The 25155-nt window shown below is 36.2% G+C and overlaps 1 protein-coding gene across 7 annotated transcripts in view; it reads left to right on the top strand.

Annotated features, from left to right (window-relative positions):
* Nucleotides 1-25155, top strand: part of PHKB (phosphorylase kinase regulatory subunit beta) — a 269459-nt gene that overhangs the window by 21701 nt on the left and 222603 nt on the right. For all 7 annotated transcript variants that reach the window (XM_019819691.3, XM_011290177.3, XM_011290178.3 and 4 more), the window contains one exon: nt 23408-23497. In XM_019819691.3, the coding sequence (XP_019675250.1) occupies nt 23408-23497 (90 nt within the window). The remainder of the gene's footprint in view (nt 1-23407; nt 23498-25155) is intronic.

Genomic DNA, 25155 nt, shown 5'->3' on the forward strand with positions numbered 1-25155 from the left:
TTCATAGGGGTTGCGTTGTATGTAAGAAATTGATTTTCTTTTGCTGGTTTTAAGATTCTCTGTCTAACTTTTGGCATTTTAATTATAATGTCTTAATGTGGCTCTCTTTTGATTCATCTTAATTTAGCTTTCTAGGCTTAACTGGATCTTGATGTTTGTTTCCTTCCCCAATTTTAGGCAAGTTTTCTGCCATTATTTCTTCAAATAAGTTTTCATCCCTTATCTCTTTCTTCTCTTTCTGGGACTCCTATAATGTGAATATTATTCCATTTGATGTTGTCCCATAGATCCCTTAAGCTATCTGTACTTCTTTTTTTTTTTTTTTCCTGCTTTGTTTGGGTGGCTCCACTGCCTCTATTCTAGTTTACTAATCCTTTCTTGTACATTATCTAGTCTGGCTTTGAACCCGTCTAGAGTATTTTTAGTTCATTTACTATATTCTTCGACTTTGTCACTGCTGTTTGGTACTTTTGTTTGTTTGTTTGTTTAGTAGTTTTTATATTTCCTATCTGTTGAACTTCTCTCTATATACATCCATTCTTCTCTTGAGATCATTACTTTGCACTCTTTATGAGGTAAGTTACTTATCTTTGTTTCATTAAGGTTTTTTTTCCTGAGGTTTTTTTTCCTCTTGTTCTGTGTGGAACATATACCTTTATTTTCTCATTTTTCTTGACTGTCTCTGTTCGTTTCTTGTTTGTGTTAGGTGAAGTAGCTATTTCTCCCAGCCTTGGACTAGTTATCTCATGTAGATGAACCTTATGGTTCAATCTTGCCCTAGCTCTTGGGCAGTGTGATTGTCTAAGCTGTCGAATTTATTCTTGATAGGTTGCTGTTGTTGGGGTATGCCAAGACTTGTCAGTATTCCAAAGGGAGAGATCTCAGTCAGCACCTGGGTTCAGGCTGAATGTCAGTACTAGTTTCAGGCTTAATGGGTGGTAGACCCTCAGGCAGCAACCTTTAAAGTATGTAAATATGTACAGTCTTGTGGAGCTGCAGACCTAGCTAGCTACTTGTCCTGGGGATTCAGAGGAGTCCCTGGGCAAAAGTGCAAAATTTGGGGCCTTGGACAAATGTATGAGCCCTTTCTGCTAGGTATCAGTGATCTGTAGTGAAGCCAAGGAAATAAGAAAAGATAGTTTTCCCCAGCCTGTGTTTCCTGAGATCACCTCCATAGCCTCTGTATGTGTTGGAAACCTGACACTTGCCCCTCAGGCTTAAGTTCCAAGACCAGTAAATAGGCCCTTTTCAGGGAAACACTTGGGATGTGCTTTAGTCTGCTGTCTGTGCAGTGCCCTTTGGGTATCATCATGATGAGAACTATCTTTCCAATAGTTTCAGTCCCATGGGGCCCAGATATGCAAGACTCCCTGGCCTCCAGAACCAAGTGATCTACTTGCATCTCCTATGTGGACTGTGTGTGCCTGCTGGCTTTGGTAAGGTAGCAGAATAGTCCAGGGCTGAGATGTGTTTTCCAACTAGTGAGACAGCAGGAGAGTGTTCCTGCAAGTTGAGGCAAGGCAGCAGGAGACCATAGGGCCAGCACACATCTGGTAGCTCTAGTGAGGCAGTGTGAGAATACAGGGCCAGGGTGCACCTGCTCCCTGGGAGTTGCCTTGGGTGTGGGGCACCGTGGCAACTTAACTGCAGCAATGAGACAGTGCTGTTACTGTGCATGTCTACCAGCTCTATCAAGATGGAGGGAGAGCTTAGGAATGGTGCATGATAGCACTGGCACTAGCAAGGTAAAGGGGGAGTCCTGAAATGACCCCCATCCCCAGAGGGCCCAACAGGCTCCACTCCTTTGTCAGACATTTTAAGATAAACAAATGAATCTCTACATACAGTGTAGGTACTTTTCAAACTTGGTTTTGTGCTGGGTCATAGGGTGAGTAAGTCTGAGGCAGTCCTGTATGACTGGAATCTCATTTCCCTACATCTCTTTGGGTCTCCAGGACACAAACTCTCTTGGTTTTCAAAGGAAGACATTTGGAGTGCTTATCTCTCTGGTGTTATGTCCTAAGGGTTGGAGTCCTGATATGGAGTACAAATGCTTTTGTTCCTCAGGGAGAAGCTCTGTATTTTTGAGATCCCTCTGGTTTTGGGTTATTGCACTGGTGGTGGGGTTTTTGGTGAGACCATGTCTCTGCCTCTCCCACCTACCTTGATGTGGACCTTTTATTCTTTATTTTTAAGGAGTTGTTCAGCTAGTTTTCTGGGAAAGTATTCCATATGCACTTGCAGATTTGGTGTGTCCATGGTTGGAGGTGAGTTCAGGATCTTCCTATGCTGCCATCTTTTAATACCCCCACCATGTGGAATCTATCAGTTATCATTTCTGTCAGTTCAGAGATCCTTTTGTTTGGTCATGTTATCTTGTTTTCATGGAAATACATAATGAAGCTCAATTAATTTGTTATACCCACTTAATCCCAATTCTCAATAGGCTTGTAGCTTTGATAATAATCATTTGCACAATAACCATAAGGATAAAAAAATCTTAGCAGGATGTAAAGTTAATTATCATAATTTAAATAAATGAAAACTATTTGGGGATTAGGAATTATCACTGGACTGTTTCTCCTGTGTATCACACTATGCAGTATTAATATTTTACTTAACACCTATATCAAATTTAAGCCTTTCCATAGTCTTATTTATTCTGTTTACTAAATATTTCTTGAATTTTTCCTCCCCTCTGCCTTCCTGCTGTGACTATTTTAATTCAACACTCTAGAATGAATGTTTTAACTAAAAGTGGACTCTTGGGCCAAGGGCTCACCACTGACCTTGCAGTCCTTCACAGTGCCAACAGAGTTATCTTTCTGAAGGTTTGATCATATGGTGGTCTTGTCTAAACCTCTTTAATAGCTCTCCATTATCCAAAAGATAAAATGCTAACCTAGAACCTACTGTTCAGCATCTTCCACTGGTAGATTTCCAGATACTTTCCATTCTCCTCTCCCTCTTGCATTCTCCTCTGTAGTGCTACTAATCTGTAGCTCTCAAATGCGGCACATTCTGGCTTCTGCACCTTTCTAGTGAATTCCCCTCTATGTTAAATAGCCTTTCTCTATAAACTTGGTCTACCCCTGTAATCTTTTATTCTGTTCCAATCATCTCTTCTTTACATATTTTCTGACTCCCCCTTTCCTCTGCAGCCGAGTTTTCAGTGAATTGCTCTACTTGTTCTTTGGCATCTTGTCCATGCTTCTTTTAGCTTTGATGCCACTGAATTCCTATTAGGTAATTAATTATATATCCATCTCCTTTCTGGGTTATGAATTCCTTTAGAACAGACTGAACTATTTGTTGTTTTGTGTCAGTAGCCCCTTGATATAGGCTTGGTGCTGGGGACTTAAGTTGAATGAATCATACTAAAAAGAAATGGTTCAATTTTGGTACAGAATGAACTTGTCAGCAGTCTGTTTTGTCTGATTTCACCTTTATGTTTGGTAAATAAAATTTGATGAATTGATTTTCTAGCTCTTTTTGAGTAATAACATTTTGTGCTAAATATATTTCCCTTACTGGTCAAATCTGAAAAGTTTCAAAGTTCAAATTCAAAAAAGAAATATAATAAGTGAAACAAAATAGTAACCTTAGAGTGTAATAACTTCCTGAGTTGGGCATTTTTGATTGTTTTCTTCACTTGTAGACAGCTTCTCCAGGACCCAACTGCATGGTTTGAACAACATTTGTCCCTTGCTTAAAAACCTCGAGCAGTCTCTATGTGCTGAATATTGCTTTCCTTGAAAGGAAAATGTAAAATTTTATAGTTTTGCATCTATACAGTATTGTTATCAAAATGTCAGTCATCAGTAGCATGTTAAGTTTTTCACTCAAAGAGAGATAAGTGCTATTTAATTAGCTTTACCTAAGATACCAAAAATTTTGAACTTGGCATTTAAATTTTAGGAATATGGAAGCACAATAAAATGATACCCTTTTAAATGAACTGGGAAGAAATTAGCCTCTTAAATGTTGGCATTTAAAGTAAGTACAAAATTTTTCAGAATAAAAAATGATACAAACTATATTTCTATAAAGATCTTAAATGCAGTGCTACATAATACACTAGAGAAAAATCTGTTTTCATGTTAGACCTCTTCAGATCAAGCCTATCAGTTGTTATGTATGTAATTCATAGAAGAGAGCCCTTTTTATTCTTGTGCACTGCAGTTGTCTTAAACTAATAGAAGTAAAGGGAAATGAAATCTAGGTAAAGGACAGGTGTGTCAGGTATAATGAGTGGTATAGATTATTTACATGATTAACATGGACAAAGTACAATGATCAACACTAGAATTGTTTGGAAAACAACTTAGTGCTTTGGACAAGATTATTGTGTTTTTTTTTAATTTTTTTTTTTTACATTTATTTATTTTTGAGAAACAGAGTGAGACAAAGCATGAGCAAGGGGGAGGGGCAGAGAGAGAAGGAGACACAGAATCTGAAGCAGGCTCCAGGCTCTGAGCAAGTGGTCAGCACAGAGCTTGATGTGGGGCTGGAACCCACGAACTGTGAGATCATGACCTGAGCCGAAGTCAGACGCTCAACCGACTGAGCCACCCAGGCGCCCCTGGACAAAATTATTGTTAAAGCAGTATTTCTGATTTAAATGTTTTTTGGAAGCAGTTTATATATTTCTGTGAATCTGTGTTATTTCATAGAAATGAAATTTTCTAGAGAAGACCTTAAATAATAAGTATATAGTCATCTTTGTTTTGTTTTACCTGAAAGAAATAAAAAACCAAAACATACTTCAGTGTTTAAGACCTAGCTGTCTCACTTGCTAGCAGTAAGACTTTGGAAGAGTCACTTACCTCGGTATTTTTTAATCTTTAAAATGGAAATAGTAATAGTCCCTATGTAATAGGGTTGTGAGGATTGAATGAAATCAAGAATATAAACCTCTTAACAGTACTTTGCACATGGCAAATGCTCTAATAATATTTGCTGTTTTTATTATGGTGCTGGTAATAATGAGATTATATTCTTTACCTTTTTGATCTCTTTGGGTTAAAAGTGGATTTGTGTATTTGTATTCAGTCTGGCATGTTGCCTATTGACAGCTCACTTTAAGTATGGTGTTTGGGTATACTGGTAAATTATATTAACATTAAACAGTATCCTTCCCCTGGACATAGAGGTGAAAATAATGTAGATTTAAAAAAAAAATCAGACTCTGAAGAGAGAGTCAGAAGATCTTGTTTCTTGTGTTATTCTGTTCTTAACTAGTTCTGCAGTTTTGAGCAAATTGTGATTTTTTTCCAGGAAATAAAGGGCTTAGACCAGATGCTTGTTCGTATTCCATCCAGTTTCAGAATATAATGGCTCTTGACCATTAACTTCAGGATAGTTAAGGGAGGATATTTATAGGGTTTCAGAACTTAGGCTGGGTGATTTTAAGGCAGATCTTACAAGATGAGGAATTGGTTGGGATTGAGCAGAGTTGATGGCATTATAACTTTGGATTGGTTATTACAGTGATTCAAAGTCTTGAAGCAAACCTCAGTGAGCAAGATATATTAATTGGTTCATAGTCTTACCTTCTAGAGATTGTATTTTCCTAAAGGTTGTATTTTTCTGTAGAGCTGGATTTTCCTAAGACAACAAAGCTGCCATTTGGTTTTGATCCCCTCTTTCCCTCCCCTATCTTGTTTTTTACAAGATGGAGTTACTACTTCCTTAGAGCCTTGGGTCTCTTTAAAATGGAGACTCTCATTCAGCAGGTCTAAGATGGAGCCTGAGAGTCTGCGATTCTAACGTGTTTCCAGGCAAGGTCCTGTTGCTGGTGGTTAGATTACCATTTGAGGAGCAAAAGTCTACAAAGGACCATACTTGCTGAGCAGAGTTCTTTGTAGCATCTTCATCTCTTCTCTGCCTTGCATTGTAGACTCTAGATTGTGGGCTCTGAATTAGGCATCCTCGTGTTCCCAATCTTGAACTTTGTCTTTGGATAAATATGTCATTATCAGCATCCCTGATTCCCAATGGGCACAACTCCATAGTTCCTATGTGTGACCAGGGCTTGCTTCTGTAGCCAACTTTCACTACTATTGCTCTCTGCCTCTACCAGTTTTATGGTCTACTTCAGGCTCTGACCTCTGCCTGGATTTACCTGGACCAAATCCTTTTACTAAGCTGAGCTGGAGCATTTGAGTTGCTAGTTCAGGGCTCTCATTTTGAGGCTATTTCTATACATTAAACCATAAGCCAAATTTTCTAACAGATATTATTAAAAATGGGTATTACTCACATTTCCTTCTAGTTTCTTTATCACACATGATTTCAGTGATCATATTTTGTGATCCTTTCTATATCCAGGGGTTCATGTAGTCTCTGTTTCAAAAGACAACTCTGTTCAGGATGTAATGACCCCCTCCATTTTTAGAGAGTTGTCTAGCCAATTGAATGGAAATGAGAGGGATAATTGGTCAGCACTGGAAGTTAGGCTGATTTTTTCCCCCACAGTCCAGTTTATTTTCTAAAAGTATTTGTTTGAGAAACCGAAGTGCTGACTGTTTGAAGATCTTTGTGGAAGCCCCTGATGGTGGTGGTCATTTTGCAGGCAGGGGTGGGGAGTGAGAAGGATCTGGCTTCTTCATATCTCAGGAAGCTTATCATTTAAAGCAGAATGTCAGTTAACACTAGCTTTAGAGGTTTTTATCTTTTCTAGGCATCCTAGTTCTATAATGTTAAATGTATATTAGAAAGATTTATTTACATTTTAATATCTTCATTATAGCATGGGTGTGGCAGCTTAATACTCATCCTACACTTCTTAATGAGAGATTCGATTTGGCTCCCAAAGGTCTTAAGTTTGCTTTGTCTCCCCATGGAAAGCATGCTTTCTTGGATGTTTGACACTTGGCCCTGAATTAGACTTGGAGGTTGGTAGTGACTTATTATTGAAATTAAGATGAGCTCAATAGTCATGCTTCAGAAATAATTATTCATTTTGGTTATAAAATTTTATTGAATACCTGTTAGCATCACTCCTATGTAGCAGAGGGTAATGTTTCAGTGGGGCATTTCTCCCTCTTGTACGCTAAGTAATGCTTTTTCCTCTGATTTAGTGAAAGTGATATCTTGGTTTTCTATAGTTCCTGCATAAATACATAGGTACTAAACTACATATAGCACCCCAAGGGTACTTTAATATCACATTTACAGTTCAAATTCCACTCAGTTATCTTTTTGCCATTTCTTAAGGGTTATTTGTTATGTAAATTGATGATTTAGAATCACTGTATGGAGCATTCATCCTTGCATCAATCAAGATGCAATCAAGAGAGACCTCTCTTTTACTTGACTGAACTTTGGGGTTTAACTTTATTCCCTAAAGAGTAAAAGTTGGCTTGTAAAAGATTTGGCTTGGATTCCATACAAGAATGTTCAGTCAGTTAGTGATTTTATTGCAGGTGGGTCTTAACAGAAGGCAGTTCATTGACACAGACTCTTTGGACAGCCTTGGAACAAATCACCAAAGACTGAGGATATACTGTAGGAAGTAACAGTGCTATCTCTGTGCTGCTTTACTTGGCCAGTTATCTAAACTTCAAATTAACTAGCTTTCATTATCTACAACTCTATACTGTCTTTTAGTAGTACTTCTACTTTTATTCTGGTTGTGAATGTTTTTGTTACTATGGTAAGCTTACTTGGCTAATTCATAGTTTATAATGATTTTTTTAAATTAACATTCCAGACTTCTCTATTCATGCCTGTTGTACAAAGTGTTATCAGGGCAGTTTTTACTTAGTGGTAATAACATTCATATTAAATGCATTTCTGAACTTTGCCAAGACTAGAAATACAGACCAGGCTTCATCAAAATGTAAATGATAAAGGGAATTGGTTTAGCCCCACTTTTCTAAGTGCTGAATGGCTTGAAAGTATAATGTCTTTCAGACTTGTGTATAATAACTTATGATGTAGCATAATGTCTAGTATCACATGCTTTTATCACTATGGTAACAGAAGACATAATAAAGCTAAATATTTCTTGTGAAGATTGGGAATGGTGTATAGTGAAGTTCTTTTTCCTTCTCTGTATAATTCAATTAATGTTGAACTAAAGCTCTATTATTTAAGTCTTAGAAGTTTGGAATTTATTATTTTTACTTGTAGTATAAGTATGAAATAATGCCTCTGGGTTTCTCTTGAGAAATCTTATATATCCAGATTGGCATTATCTTTTATAAAGTGACCCACTTGTAAGGCTATATACATTTATTCTAGTGACCAAACCATTTTTTAGTCGTATCCTTTTATGATTTCATTCAGATCCTCCTTTATGAGCAATAGAAGAACAGAATAGAAGAGTAGAACAAGTTGAATTACTTTATGGTCACACCTTAGGTTATTGATAAGTGGGTCTTACCTGACTTCTTCTACCCTGACACATCATCTCATTCATTACAGTTGATTATGAGTAAATTTTGGCAAATATTAGATATCAGAAGATATTAATTTCATTGTTCATTAAATATTTATTGAGTGCTTACTGTATGCCGAGCACTGTTGGCACTGGGGTTATAACAGTAAAAGAAACAACCACTGTTGAGAAAACTTTACAACTTGTGCACTTCTGAATGCATCATTTTCCATAGAGAGGAGTTCCAAAAACTTTTAAAAAGATAAGAATTGTTGGAATATAGCTATAACCTCACAGAAATTATACAAGTTCATGGTACATTATGGCAAGATATTCTAGACTATAAATAAGAAAGGAAAATGAAATGGCTAATTGAGTGATTGGTATTCATAAGGTCAACACATGAAACATCAACTGGATTTAATATCCTTAAATAGATTTTATAGGTTGTGCTCCTTTTATAAAGGTCACTGGAAGAACTTAATACCTTTTTATTAAAAATAAAATGGGAATAGTAGAATGGCCTTTTCGCATCTTATTTGGAAAAGTTGAACAGGCAAATTTTATTTCGTTTTTATAAAGTTGTGTTATTTCATATTTGCCATTTCATATTTTACATTTAAAATGTTTCTTATCTAACTCACCATGAGAAACATACAGACATAAAAAGTTGAGGGTCCAAATGAACTGTGATCGTAAATTGGGGTTAAGTAAAAATATATATGTATGTATATGTACATATTATTTTGGAGCAAGCTCATAATTTTGAGGTTTCATTGTATAGGGAGAAGAGTACACATACAGTTTGTCTTCAGAGAGCCCTGTGTTCAGATTCACACTGCCAATTAATGATTTCTTTGTGACTCAATTTCATGCCAACCTCGGAGCTTTGTCAGATGATGAAATAGGACAATGTATATAAAGTATCTTGTATAATGCAGAGTAGTAAGCGTTCAAAATTTCTCATTTAAAATTTTTTTAATGTTTATTTATCTTTGAGGGAGAAAAGAGAGAGTGTGAGCAGGGGGAGGGGCAGAGAGAGAGGGAGACACAGAATCCAAGGCAGTCTCCAAGCTCTGAGCTGTCAGCACAGAGCCCAGCGCGGGGCTTGAACTCACAAACCATGAGATCATGACCTGAGCTGAAGTCAGACACTTAACTGACTGAGCTACCCAGGCACCCCATACATTTCTCATTTTAAAAAATTATGCAGGTAGTAAATGAATACCATTTTATGTAGTATTTAGACAATCAAAAATACAGAGTAAAAATCACTGTCCCCTACCCAGTAGTAACATTTTTAACAGTTCGGTGTGTAGGCATTTTAGGCATTTAAAAGTTCTTAGTTATCTTTATGTGTATTTACATTTGTAAACATCACACATGTATAGTTATTTTTAGCTAGTTTTGCAACAGGTAGTATCATACTGTAAACCTTATCCTGTGATGTTACTTTTTCCCACTATTTGTTTAGTGTTTCATGATATGTCAATAGATTCTACCTCATTCCTTTAACTGTTTCAAGGTACTTCATTGAAGTGTCATAATTTATTCATTCCCATCCATGGGGTACGTTTATTCCTTAATATTTTAAATTTCTGCACATGATGGAACTTAACAGTAAAGAAAATCATGGTTGAAGTTTTGTTTCTTTGTTTTGTAAGGAGATATTGGTCATCTTGAAGGTGCTTGAAATGTGTAGCCACGTAGTATATTTAAATCTTTTAACTGTAAAAGTTAGTATTCATTCTAAAGTTAGTAAGACAAGTTTTCCAATTTGTCTAATTATGGAAGTCTGAAGAAGTGGGACATAATCATTAAATGAGAGGATGTGGATGGGGCAGTAACAGGAGATAGGGTAGCTTGTGAGAATAAAGTTGTAAAAGTAGTCATCAAAAATTTCCTGAAACACATTTTTGTCAGCTTCTCCTTTTCCTTCCTTCCTACCAAACCTTACTGCCATCTACTACTAACTAGGTGTGGTCTCTGTCATTGATCTGCTTCCAGTATAGTATAACACATTAATCAAATAGTGTAAGTAAAATGTATTGTGAAAAGGAAGAGCTATGATTAAAGTATTTTCAATGTGTTATAAGAATGTAGAAGATGGAACAATTAACTCTGTGGGAATTCAAGAAGGCCTCTTTCTGATCACGTGATTCACCTAGTTCAATTGAGTACCTCTTAGTACTATTATCAGGGATATAGAGTTGAGAATGTATTGGAGTAACTTGTCCCTTCTGTAGTAGTATATAGTATACTTCTAGCTTTTATCACTGGAGGAGTAAAATAATTTAAAGATGAAGAAATCATCATCTGAAGTTAATGATGTAACTTAAATTTCAAAGTTTCTTGAAAATATATTGTATCTCATATAGATTTATATAGGATAAATGTATAGATTGTTGTACTCTGAGAACTCTTGCTATCTTAGGAGCTCAAAAATTAATGTTTTAGTAATTTACTGATAAACCACAGATTTTTATCAGTAATTCACTGATAAAACACAATGGTTTGCATATACTTATGCATATCTGAGTACAAAGAATATATAAATCTTATGGAAACTATGGAACTATTTGACCGTCTAAAAATGCAGGGTCTTCAGATTCTGCTTAGTTCTTAATTTGTGTAACATTTTAACTCAGGGATTTTGGGTTTTTTTTTTTTTTTTTTACTATTTTATTTTAATTATTTTTTTGCACTACATCAGTGTATAAAAGTATTTATTTACTTATTTATTCAATATATGAAATTTATTGTCAAATTGGTTTTCATACAACACCCAGTGCTCATCCCAAAAGGTGCCCTCCTCAATACCCATCACCTCCCCTCCCCCCTCCCATCCCCCATCAACCCTGAGTTTGTTCTGTTTTTAAGAGTCTCTTATGCTTTGGTTCTCTCCCACTCTAACCTCTTTTTTTTTTTTTCTTCCCCTCCCCCATGGGTTTCTGTTAAGTTTCTCAAATCCACATGAGAGTGAAAACATATGGTATCTGTCTTTCTCTGTATGGCTTATTTCACTTAGCATCATACTCTCCAGTTCCATCCACGTTGCTACAAAGGGCCAGATTTCATTCTTTCTCATTGCCATGTAGTATTCCATTGTGTATATAAACCACAATTTCTTTATACATTCATCAGTGGATGCACATTTAGGCTCTTTCCATAATTTGGCTATTGTTGAGAGTGCTGCTATAAACATTGGGGTACAAGTGCCCCTATGCATCAGTACTCCTGTATCCCTTGGGTAAATTCCTAGCAGTGCTATTGCTGGGTCATAGGGTAGGTCTATTTTTAATTTTCTGAGGAACCTCCACACTGTTTTCCAGAGTGGCTGCACCAATTAGCATTCCCACCAACAGTGCAAGAGGGTTCCCGTTTCTCCACATCCTTGCCAGCATCTTTAGTCTCCTGATTTGTTCATTTTGGCCACTCTGACTGGCGTGAGGTGATATCTGAGTGTGGTTTTTATTTGTATTTCCCTAATAAAGAGCGACGTTGAGCATCTTTTCATGTGCCTGTTGGCCATCCGGATGTCTTTAGAGAAGTGTCTATTCATGTTTTCTGCCCATTTCTTCACTGGGTTATTTGTTTTTCGGGTGTGGAGTTTGGTGAGCTCTTTATAGATTTTGGATACTACCCCTTTGTCCGATATGTCATTTGCAGATATCTTTTCCCATTCCGTTGGTTGCCTTTTAGTTTTGTTGGTTGTTTCCTTTGCTGTGCAGAAGCTTTTTATCTTCATAAGGTCCCAGTAATTCATTTTTGCTTTTAATTCCCTTGCCTTTGGGGATGTGTCGAGTAAGAGATTGCTACAGCTGAGGTCAGAGAGGTCTTTTCCTGCTTTCTCCTCTAGGGTTTTGATGGTTTCCTGTCTCACCTTCAGGTCCTTTATCCATTTTGAGTTTATTTTTGTGAATTGTGTGAGAAACTGGTCTAGTTTCAATCTTCTGCATGTTGCTGTCCAGTTCTCCCAGCACCATTTGTTAAAGAGACTGTCTTTTTTCCATTGGATGTTCTTTCCTGCTTTGTCAAAGATGAGTTGGCCATATGTTTGTGGGTCCAGTTCTGGGGTTTCTATTCTATTCCATTGGTCTATGTGTCTGTTTTTGTGCCAATACCATGCTGTCTTGATGATTACAGCTTTGTAGTGGAGGTTAAAGTCTGGGATTGTGATGCCTCCTGCTTTGGTCTTCTTCAAAATTACTTTGGCTATTCGGGGCCTTTTGTGGTTCCATATGAATTTTAGGATTGCTTGTTCTAGTTTCGAGAAGAATGCTGGTGCAATTTTGATTGGGATTGCATTGAATGTGTAGATAGCTTTGGGTAGTATTGACATTTTGACAATATTTATTCTTCTAATCCATGAGCAGGGAATGTCTTTCCATTTCTTTATATCTTCTTCAATTACCTGCATAAGCTTTCTATAGTTTTCAGCATACAGATCTTTTACATCTTTGGTTAGATTTATTCCTAGGTGTTTTATGCTTCTTGATGCAATTGTGAATGGGATCAGTTTCTTTATTTGTCTTTCTGTTGCTTCATTGTTAGTGTATAAGAATGCAACTGATTTCTGTACATTGATTTTGTATCCTGCAACTTTGGTAAATTCATGTATCAGTTCTAGCAGACTTTTGGTGGAGTCTATCGGATTTTCCATGTATAGTATCATGTCATCTGCAAAAAGCGAAAGCTTGACTTCATCTTGGCCAATTTTGATGCCTTTGAAATCCTTTTGTTGTCTGATTGCTGATGCTAGAACTTCCAAAACTATCTTAAACAACAGTGGTGAGAGTGGACATCCCTGTCATGTTCCTGATCTCAGGGAAAAAGCTCTCAGTTTTTCCCCATTGAGGATGATATTAGCTGCGGGCTTTTCATAAATGGCTTTTATGATGTGTAAGTATGTTCCTTCTGTCCCGACTTTCTCAAGGGTTTTTGTTAAGAAAGGGTGCTGAATTTTGTCAAAGGCGTTTTCTGCATCAATGGACAGGATCATCCAGTTCTTATCTTTTCTTTTATTAATGTGATGTATCACGTTGATTGATTTGCTAATGTTGAACCAGCCCTGCATCCCAGGAATGAGTCCCACTTGATCATGGTGAATAATTCTTTTTATATGCCGTTGAATTCGATTTGCTAGCATCTTATTGAGAATTTTTGCATCCATATTCATCAGGGATTTTGGCCTGTAATTCTCTTTTTTTACTGGGTCTCTGTCTGGTGTAGGAATCAAAGTAATACTGGCTTCATAGAATGAGTCTGGAAGTTTTTCTTCCCTTTCTATTTTTTGGAATAGCTTGAGAAGGATAGGTATTATCTCTGCTTTAAACGTCTGGTAGAACTCCCCTGGGAAGCCATCTGGTCCTGGACTTTTATTTGTTGGGTGATTTTTTGATAACCGATTCAATTTCTTCGCTGGTTATGGGTGTGTTCAAGCTTTCTATTTCCTCCTGATTGAGTTTTTGAAGAGTGTGGGTGTTCAGGAATTTGTCCATTTCTTCCAGGATGTCCAATTTGTTGGCATATAATTTTTCATAGTGTTCCCTGATAATTGCTTGTATCTCTGAGGGATTGGTTGTAATAATTCCATTTTCATTCATGATTTTATCTATTTGGGTCATATCCCTTTCCTTTTTGAGAAACCTGGCAGAGGTTTGTCAATTTTGTTTATTTTTTCAAAAAATCAACTCTTGGTTTCATTGATCTGCTCTACAGTTTTTTTAGATTCTATATTGTTTATTTCTGCTCTGATCTTTATTATTTCTCTTCTTCTGCTGGGTTTAGGCTGCCTATGCTGTTCTGCTTCTATTTCCTTTAGGTGTGCTGTTAGATTTTGTATTTGGGATTTTTCTTGTTTCTTGAGATAGGCCTGGATTGCAATGTATTTTCCTCTCAAGACTGCCTTCGCTGCATCCCAAAACGTTTGGATTGTTGTATTTTCATTTTCATTTGTTTCCATATATTTTTCAATTTCTTCTCTAATTGCCTGGTTGACCCATTCATTCTTTAGTAGGGTATTCTTTAACGGCCATGCTTTTGGAGGTTTTCCAGACTTTTTCCTGTGGTTGATTTCAAGCTTCACAGCATTGTGGTCTGAAAAGTATGCATGGTATGATTTCAATTCTTGTATACTTATGAAGGGCTGTTTTGTGACCCAGTATATGATCTATCTTGGAGAATGTTCAATGTGCACTCGAGATGTAAGTATATTCTGTTGCTTTGGGATGCAGAGTTCTAAATATATCTGTGAAGTCCATCTGATCCAATGTATCATTCAGGGCCCTTGTTTCTTTATTGACCGTGTGTCTAGATGATCTATCCATTTCTGTAAGTGGAGTGTTAAAGTCCCCTGCAATTACCACATTGTTATCAATAAGGTTGCTTATGTTTATGAGTAATTGTTTTGTATATTTGGGGGCTCACGTCTTTGGCGCATAGACATTTATAATTGTTAGCTCTTCCTGATGGATTGACCCTGTAATTATCATATAATGCCCTTCTTCATCTCTTGTTACAGCCTTTTATTTAAAGTGTAGTTTGTTTGATATAAGTATGTCTACTCCAGCTTTCTTTTGGCTTCCAGTAGAATGATAAATAGTTCTCCATCCCCTCACTCTCAATCTAAAGGTGTCCTCAGGTCTAAAATGAGTCTCTTGTAGACAGCAAATAGATGGGTCTTATTTTTTTATCCATTCTGATACCCTATGTCTTTTGGTTGGCGCATTTAATCCATTTACATTCAGTGTTATTATAGAAAGATATGGGTTTAGAGTCATTGTGTTGTCTGTTTGTTTTATGCTTGTAGCAATGTCTCTGGTACTTTGTCTCCCAGGATCCCCCTTAGGATCTCTTTAGGGCTGATTTAGTGGTGACGAATTCCTTCAGTTTTTGTTTGTTTGGGAAGACCTTTATCTCTCCTTCTATTCTAAATGACAGACTTGCTGGATAAAGGATTCTCGGCTGCATATTTTCTGTTCAACACATTGAAGATCTCCTGCCAATCCTTTCTGGCCTTCCAAGTTTCAAAAGAGAGATCAATCACGAGTCTTATAGGTCTCCCTTTATATGTTAGGCAACGTTTATCTCTTTCTGCTTTCAGAATTTTCTCTTTATCCTTGTATTTTGCCAGTTTCACTATGATATGTCGTGCAGAAGATCGATTCAAGTTCTGTCTGAAGGGAGTTCTCTGTGCCTCTTGGATTTCAATGCCTTTTTCCTTCCCCACATCCAGGAAGTTCTCAGCTATTATTTCTTCAAGTACTCCTTCAGCACCTTTCCCTCTCTCTTCCTCCTCTGGGATACCAATTATGTGTATATTATGTCTTTTTAGTGTATCACTTAGTTCTCTAATTTTCCCCTCAAACTCGTGGATTTTTTTATCTCTCTTTTTCTCAGCTCTCTCTTTTTCCATAATTTTATCTTCTAGTTCACCTATTCTCTCCTCTGCCTCTTCAATCCGAGCCGTGGTCGTTTCCATTTTATTTTGCATCTCGTTTAAAGTGTGTTTCAGCTCCTCGTGACTGTTCCTTAGTCCCTTGATCTCTGTAGCAAGAGATTCTCTGCTGTCCTGTATACTGTTTTCAAGCCCAGCAATTAATTTATGACTATTACTCTAAATTCACTTTCTGTTATATTATTTAAATCCTTTTTGATCAGTTCATTAGCCGTTGTTATTTCCTAGAGATTCTTTTGAGGCGAATTCTTCCATTTGGTCATTTTGGATAGTCCCTGGAGTGGTGCGGACCTGCAGGGCACTTCCCCTGTGTTGTGGTGTATAACTGGAGTTGGTGGGCAGCCCATCATCAGACCTGATGTCTGCCCCCAGCCCACCGCTGGGGCCACAGTCAGACTGGTGTGTGCCTTCTCTTCCCCTCTCCTAGGGGCGGGATTCACTGTGGGGTTTCGTGGCCCGTCTGGGCTACTTGCACACTGCCAGGCTTGTGATGCTGGGGATCTGGCGTATTAGCTGGGGTGGGTAGGCAAGGTGCACGGGGGCAGGAGGGGCAGGCTTAGCTCACTTCTCCTTAGGTGATCCACTTCAGGAGGGGCCCTGTGGCAGTGGGAGGGAGTCAGACCCGCTGCCGGAGGGGTGGCTCTGCAGAAGTACAGCGTTGGGTGTTTGCCCAGAGCAAGCAAGTTCCCTGGCAGGAACTGGTTCCCTTTGGGATTTTGGCTGGGGGATGGGCGAGGGAGATGGCGCTAGCAGTGCCTTTGTTCCCTGCCAAACTGAGCTCTGTCGTCCTGGGGCTCAGCAACTCTCCCTCCATTTGTCCTCCAGCCTTTCCGCTTTCCGAGCAGAGCTGTTAAGTTATGACCTCCCAGATGCTAAGTCACTCTTGCTGTTGGAACACACTCTGTCCAGCCTCTCCGCTTTTACAAGCCAGACTCGGGGCCTCTGCTTGGCCGCTGGGCTGCCCCTCTGCCCCGGCTCCCTCCCGCCAGTCCGTGTAGGGCGCACTGCCTCTCCGCCCTTCCTACCCCCTTCCGTGGGCCTCTTGTCTGTGCTTTTCTCCAGAGACTCCATTCTGCTAGTCTTCTGGTGGTTTTCTGGGTTATTTAGGCAGGTGTAGGTGGAATCTAAGTGATCAGCAGGACACGCGGTGATCCCAGAGTCCTCCTATGCCGCCATCTTCTGCCGGTCCCCCCAAATATTACTATTTTAAAAGTTTATTTATTTTTGAGAGAAAGAAAGGAGAGAAGAGACAATCCCAAGCAGGCTCTGTGCTGCGAGCACAGAGCCCAATGCAGGGCTCAAACTCACCAACCTTGGACGTCAGAACCTCAGGGATTTTGGTTTTTTACTGCTTCTTTGTACATACTTTCTTATTAGTTTATTAGCCTCTACCTCACAGGCTTCAAAAACTACTCCTTACGCTTTCAGATACCTGTTACTAACTGAAAAATCACAACTCTTAACATGTCCTCTATCTATAAAATTAGTTGCTTATGGTAAATTAGCTAAGGCAGGAGCAGATTCTAAAGTTGGAATCATTAGAACAGGTGCATTTCAGCTTGCTCTATTTCCAAAGTAGACAATCAATCAATGATAAAATCCAGAAAGAAGATACTGATTGATTCTTTCCTTGGGCTAGGATTCTACTCACAAATTTGTGTATTCTTCTGCTAGAATCCAAGACCCAAAGAAAAATGAAAGTATGCTGTTTACTTTATGTTTTAAGTTTCTGTCAATATTCAGTACCGAATGCTACGTAAAATACTTAAAAAAATCAGTATATGTTCCCTGGGGCAGTGATATTTTTAGAGACATGAATGCAATTACACAAAAAGCTGACTTGTTTAAGCTATTTGCAAATATTGTTTGTTCATGTTAGGTTTGAAATCTTGCATAAAATTGTAACTTTGAGAAAATATAAGTAGGCCATATGCTACATTATCAGACACTAGAGTTTTTATATAGCTTTTGAAAATTAAGTTATATTATTTCAAGAAGAAATGGTCTGTTTGAATCCCATAACTTGAGATGGTCTCTGCTTATAATTTGGGATGAATGGACCTTTCTATTCAGTATTCTGTAACCAAAAAAAAAAAAAAAAAAAAAAAAAAGTGGACCAATTTGATCCTTTTAAAATTCTGGGCCTCACTATTTACTTTAAAAGCCCTTTAGAAAACCAATTCCCAGTGGATCAAAATTTCCCTAAATGGGAGAATTTATTATGAAAAGCTTAGAAGAACATTGAGGCAACTATGTAACCTAGAGATTGTAAAAACCATTTTTAATTTATTATTTTTAATTTCTTATTTAAATTTCTGTTAACATGTAGTGTAATATTAATTTCAGGTGTACAGTATAGTTCAATACAATAGTTTAGTACAATAATATTCAACATTTCTATAGAACAGCTGGTGCTCATCACAAGTGTACTCCTTAATCCCCATTATCTGTTTAACCCATCCTCCCACCCTTCTCCCTCTGGTAACCACCAGTTTGTTCTCCATAGTTAAGAGCCTGTTTCTTGGTTTGCCTTTCTCTCTCTCTCTCTCTCTCTCTCTCTCTCTCTCTCTTTTTTCTCTTTCGCTCATTTTGTCAAAAACCTTTCTAAACAGAAAGGAAAACTAGAACCAAGTGAGGAAAGATAGATATATTTAACTATTGAAAGTTTTTTATATTGTAGTATTGGTATACTAACGAAAACTCAGGGGAAAATATTTGAAATGAAATAGCAAAGTAGCAAAATATTAAATAGCTTTTAGAAATTGATGACAAAAACACAAATAAAGCAATAGCAAATGGCAATAGGATGTATGCAATTCCTAGAAGAGCAAATCCAAATGGCCAATCTGTAAAGATTTTTCAAACTCACTAATTGTATGAGAAATGAAAAACAAAAGTGAGATAACTATGTTTTTATCAGATTGGGAAAACTTTTAAAAGTAAGGAGCACTTATATCTAGTAGACATGTGAATTGTTTTAGCCTTTAAAAAAATGCAATTTGCCATTATTTTGTAAAAAGTACACTTATTGCTTAATTTAGTACTTCTAGGAATTTAGAGGTGAGTAAACTTCTTTTATAAAGGGCAAGATGGTAAAAATTTTAGGCCTTCGCAGACCATTTGTTTTTTGTCACAACTACTCAAATCTACATGACTTCGCTGAATGCGGAGTTGGAAAGACATGTGTTGTAACATGCTATTATATGGTATTTCCAAGGTACAGATCTATAGGTATCAGTCAATTCAAGAACATATATAATAGTAAAATGTAAAACTAGGAAGTGATGAATTTTGAATACTTATTACCTTTGTTTTTAATAAGTGTTCATGTATAAGCTTTTATAATTTAATTTTCATTTATGTGTTTCATAACCAGCTCCCAAAATTCCTGAAAATTTAACAGTTAACTCTTTTCAGCCAGTATTAATTGGTTCTAGCATACTACTGGCTGTATCTGTGTACACATAAGGATGTTTTGCAGGATTGTTTATGATGGCAAAAATAGAAAAGTATTTACTTCTTGATAGGGGAATAACTGAGTAAATTATACTGTGTCAATACCCTGGAATATATAGCAGTCAAAGAAACAGTCATTGCCTTTTTTGATTTCCATGTGTGTTGTCAAATGGGAGGAGCAGGAAGCAAGGAAGGGTCTATTTCATGACCCCATTTTTATAAAACAAGCGACAAAAGACTTCCTTCATTGATGCATATATATATTTTTAGATAAATATGGAAAAAGTATGTTTACATGGGAATGAGGACAGAAGAGGGCAAGAGGTGAGGTAAGGGAGCAAAGGGTTAGCGTCCATGATAAAAAGAGCATGTATGTTACGAGTCCATGTGTAAATTTTGTGTATGTTTATATATATTGCTTAAAGAAATGCCTGAAAGGAATGTACCAAAATGTTAATGATGCTTGTTTTAGGGTGAGGAATGTTAGATATTTTTTTAATCTGAAAAGAAATTATTTTAATTGAGGGAGAAAATCAGAATCCTGTAGGCTTTCTAAAGATTTAGGTTTATAATAAAATTCTCTCTCGTGAAAGATCATACTTGGATCAGTGTTCAATAAAATTTACCCTGTTAGTTATATATCTTTTCACGTGCATCACTTGAAAGAAACAAACCCCTTGGTATGTAGTATCTTATTTCATAAGACCTTGCATCAGCTTTAGAGCTGTGATAGTATATCTGCAAGTTTGTATATATGTTTATGACTTCATGTTTAGTTGTTTTCTTCATTTTCAGATGGCAGTGCATTGTTTGAAATTGCTTTTATTTTCAAAGATTGCAAGGTAGAAGTTTCCTGTTCCCTCAGCCCCACAGGGATGCTGAATTTTCCTATCCTTTGTTTTTTAAGGAACTCACACTCTAACTCATATTACTCTTCTTCAAAACTTGATCTTACCTTTCCTACTAATCTGTGGGTCCTGGTGGCCTACTGGATATATGGTCCAGAGTTTTATGCATACAATGCGTATATTAGTTGAGAACAAATAATGGTATTTATCTTCATCTATCACCATACATGGAAAAATGATAAAGTTAGTGAAGGGTTCACCAAAGCCTTGATTAATAACATTTTTGTATGTACAGTATTAAAGGGCTTTCAATCATATAATGAAAGATTGTATGCCCAAATAATAGAGTATTGAAATTGTTTTGGTTTGCTTATCTCCTTTCCACCTTGACTTCCCTTTTGAGTCCTTATTTTTATTCTTTTAGTGTTTGCTACTTGAATTACCAGTTCTGTCTTGTGATTGCTTAAGAGCCTCCCCCATAACACTTAGAAACCTTGTTGGTTTTTTATAGTGCCCAATTCAGAAAGTTTGTAGCTTTGTTAAGGTTATGCGCATTCTTGGTATTGTTTTTGTCTCATGGAAATTTCTTAAGAAATTCCTTGTTTAATCTCTTAAATAAAATAACCCTTCCTCTTACGTGATAAAACTGGAATATTACTCTGCCTCTTGTATTATTGTTCTTTGTCAGTGAATATCTTTGGTAGTAATGTGCTCTGAAATGAGACTAGATTGTATTTTCCTAATACCAAGAGAATTGACAGCTAAAAAATCAGATTGACATGTTTAAACTCATTTTACAAATTGGAGAAATGATAATTTTTATTTTACTTTGTGATGTTTAAATATAGGCATAATACAAATGGGAAAAACATGAAAAGGAAAAATTTATATTGAAACGCTTCATTTCGTTTTGAACTCTAAACATTTAATAGTGTTTTCTGTTATTTTGCATCTTTCTCATTGTCTTTGGGAATTCATGCTCTATTGATTGCTTTCTCCACATTTTTATTTGCATTGAACCTTTTCAGGCTAATTCTTGTTTAAAATGTTACCATTGATTACTTTTCCTTTGACTTGAGATTTATGGTACTGTTTGCCATAAATTGTGTGGAACATCCTTGTTTAATTTTATGCATTTACTTCATAAGCAATACAATGGTGATTATTAAAATGTTAACATTTATTTAGGTAAGCTGTTCTTAAGTCACCATGGGCTTTCTTGAAGATATAAGAACGTATAAGAAAATATTGATTCTTAGTGATTTTACTTTTATATTTTTCTGCTATACTTTAAACATCTTCTCTTTTAGCTCTTACTGCATTGGTATTTATTTTCCTGAAAAGTCTGGTTTTCCTTTTGTTTATTTTTGTTGTTTTTAAGAAGCTCCCTTCAGTGATTTTATTGAGAAACATTAGATGATAGAATCATTTTAGTCTTTTTTAGGATTTGAGGGGCACCTTAAATGTAATAGCACTTTTAAAAATAAGTATTTTTTACCCTAAAATCCAAGATACAATGTCATTAAAACAATCTTTCAAAATAAACTCACAAGTATTATGGTAGATACAAGGTGGATTTCAATTTTGCATATTCTATTTAAATTTTTATTCACATGCACAGGTATTGTTTATCTATGTAATGAAAGTATATGTAACTTCTGGTGATGTTATTTTTCTTATATAAAGCAAAATATTAGCTCTTCTAATAATAGAGCTCTAAAAAAAAATGGAAATATCATTCATCCGCAATCCTTCCACCCAGCAAATGTGTCTTCTTTAATCTTTTTATGTATGTACCCCAATTTACAACTTGTGATGATTTGTACCTGATTTTATTTTATTAATTGTTGTATGAACTTCACTGAGAGTGTGTAAACTCCTAGAGCTTAGCACCTAATGTGTAAGCAGTAGCCATATTATTTTTTTCCCCAGTTGCCAGGCTGCCTGTATACTTAACACCTACCCAGAGCTATTGAATGCAGGGAGGCAGAGGGCATGGCCAAGCCCTGACCTCTTGTGCAGGAGTCCCGAAGCTTTCTTGTCTGTGTTTATAGGCCTTCCCATTCTTACCTATGGGGCAATTCTGGTTGGTGTCATTGTGAAGATTCTTTTTTAGAAAATCTCTTCACTCAGAGGAAGTCATTTTATATTGCTGATTTTATGCACAAATCATTGTTCTTTCCAACATAAGTTAATGAGATTATTGCCTTAATATATAGATCCTTTCATTACTTCCTTGTTATTATCTTCCTAAACATAAAGGGATTCCAAATACCTTGGCTTTATACTAGCATACTGGACATTGCAATTTTAATTTTCTTTAAAAAAAAAAGATTCTTAATGCATGCCAACACATCCCCCACCCCCAGGTAAATTTTAGGGCCACTCTTGTGCTGTGTGGTTGGATTATATGATGTTCGTTACCTGAATCCAGTTGTGGATTCGTTGTGACCTTGAGATGTTTATAATTTGAGTGCTTTTAACAAAGAATGAGAGATAGTACTTAGTCTGATGGCTGAAGGTTCAGAGGTCTTCCTTTCAGTGAGCAGTTGAGAATGTGCACCAGTCAAGTGAACAATTTGCTGTATCTATTTTGTGGCAAATTATCATAATTATTGGGTATTCTGCAGCTTCTGAGCAGTATGCTCTGTTAATACCTTGGAGTAGTTTTCATGGATGAGAAGTAGAAATGGTTTCTGCTTTAGTACAGATAATATGGCATGAGTTTTATCTAACGAGGAGTAAGTAGAGTCTTCAGAATTTTAGTATGAAAACTCTCTGAATATTCATGGAGTGGATGACTTTGGAGCATGTCAGTATTATCTTTTTTCTTGAGATTTTTGGGGTATGATCATTTGGCAGAAAATTGCTTGATCATGAGCATGAAGAATAAGGTTTGGATTTTAGGGCATTTAAGTAGATATTTCTCAAAGGGAACTGAAATTATTGACCTAGGGACTATCACCTAAGTATTAGTGGTATTCGGGTTGTTGGGAACAGTATATATATGAATTAGCTATAGTAACTGCCAGGTGTTGGGGGATTGGCGGTGTTCCCATAACATTTGGAACCCTTCTGTACTTGTTTCAAGGGCAATTTCTTCTCTCTCCCCCTACCAAACATTTGACCGGTAATATAATGTGTTAGTTCACATATAAAAATGAAAATTAGATTGCTAAGTAGTGCTTTTTCATTTATTTAGAAGTTTTGTTTATCTTGGTGAAAATGACTGAATTTGGTGGGTTTCCATTTTTCTTTTAGGCTCAGTTTATGAACCTCTGAAAAGCATTAATCTTCCAAGACCTGATAATGAAACTCTGTGGGATAAATTGGATCATTATTACAGAATTGGTAAGGAATACTTGAGGAAAACATGTCCTTAGGTAGTTATGATTAGTATTTACTCTACCTTATATTGCATATGTTACGTGCATGATGATGATCTCTCATTTGGATGTGGGGATAGTTTCATTGCTTAGGCAGCTATATATTCCAATTGGATCTTGACCCTGGGACTATAAAAGATTTTCAGCACATCATATCTGTCCCTTGAGTAATTTTAAAACTGTCACCAGTGTCCTCTGTGTCTTTTTACTCTCTTAAACATTACTAGATTTGAGAACTGGAGGCTGTTTCTTCATTACTACCTACATAAAGATTTTGTAAAAGTATTCCTTGCTTACTCATTTACCCATACATGGTTTCTAAGTAGTCCTAAACCTTTTGTATCTATTACTAATTCTTTGGGATACAAAAGATAATCTCAGGTTACTATTACTAATATTAAGTACCTGTTATATTTGTTGTTGTTTTGTTTTGCCAAGAACAGCCTGGCAAATTTTGCTTTTTAATGTGAGTAAGCAATTTTGAGATATGTATGCATGGGACTACTCTTGGTTCATCAGACTGTAAGTTAGAAAAGCCTATTAATTTTTGCCAGTTTGCTTCTTGTGCCATTTATGTGGCCTTGTATGGCAAATAATATAAAATTTAATTTATTTATTTCCCTAAGATAAGGATTTTTTTTTGTTGTTGCTGTTTGTGTTAACCTCATATAAAACCTTAATTCATCTTATTTTAGTCAAAATTCTAGAATATGTTCTTATGTGGCCCTTTTATTATCATTGTAGCCATAACTAGATGAAGAAATGTAAATACCTTTTTAAAGAAATGTCAGTTGTTTACTTGAGACTTTAAGGACCAATTCTTTCCTCTGGGAAAAATGATAAATACCCTGACATTCTAAAAGAAATGGTAATGATAATGTCAGGTTTGTCTGAGAAAAAGAAGAAAGTTAATTCTTTAATCTCTGTGAAGGAGAAGAATGCTTTAGACCTTTGAAAAACTGTCCTAAAAGTAGTTGACATACGTCAATCTAGATTAGAGTAATTTAATGCATTTTAGTGAAAATCATTTATATTTAGGAATAAAATCACTTTTAGGAAATATAGTTTTAGTGTGTGTATTTTTATATTTTAGGATTCTTATAAAAGGTAATAAAACATTAATTTCAGACTTTTTTTTTAAAGTAAAATGTTCTCAAAATAATTATTTACTTGTTTTCATGTCATAGGAGAATGGGATTTGGTTTTGAAATGATAAACATATCTCTAGCCTGTATAGTATAATATGTAAAATGAATATATTCCTCAGAAGTCTAGGCACAAATTAGTCATCATGGAAAATAGGATTCTGGTTTATTTAGCAGTGGAACTGGCTTTGGATTTAGCCATTAATGCCACTCTATGTTGTACATTTGTTTTGTTTCCCTATTGAACTTCTGTTGAAAACAATAATAAAAAGATATTGATCTTTTTTTTTCTGTATCTGATGTTACAACACTTACCGACATTAAGTATGATATGCTAAAAGCTTTTTAATTGCTAATTAGCTGAGTCCTATCCTCAAAAGTAGAAATATCCTTCCTGCAGAGTGGATTCCCACTTGTGCTGGAGTGACTTACATGAAGTAATTTCTGCATTCTAAAAAGTTGTATACTATTGGTAGGT

Source organism: Felis catus, chromosome E2 (assembly GCF_018350175.1).
Source record: "Felis catus isolate Fca126 chromosome E2, F.catus_Fca126_mat1.0, whole genome shotgun sequence".
Taxonomy (NCBI): domain Eukaryota; kingdom Metazoa; phylum Chordata; class Mammalia; order Carnivora; family Felidae; genus Felis; species Felis catus.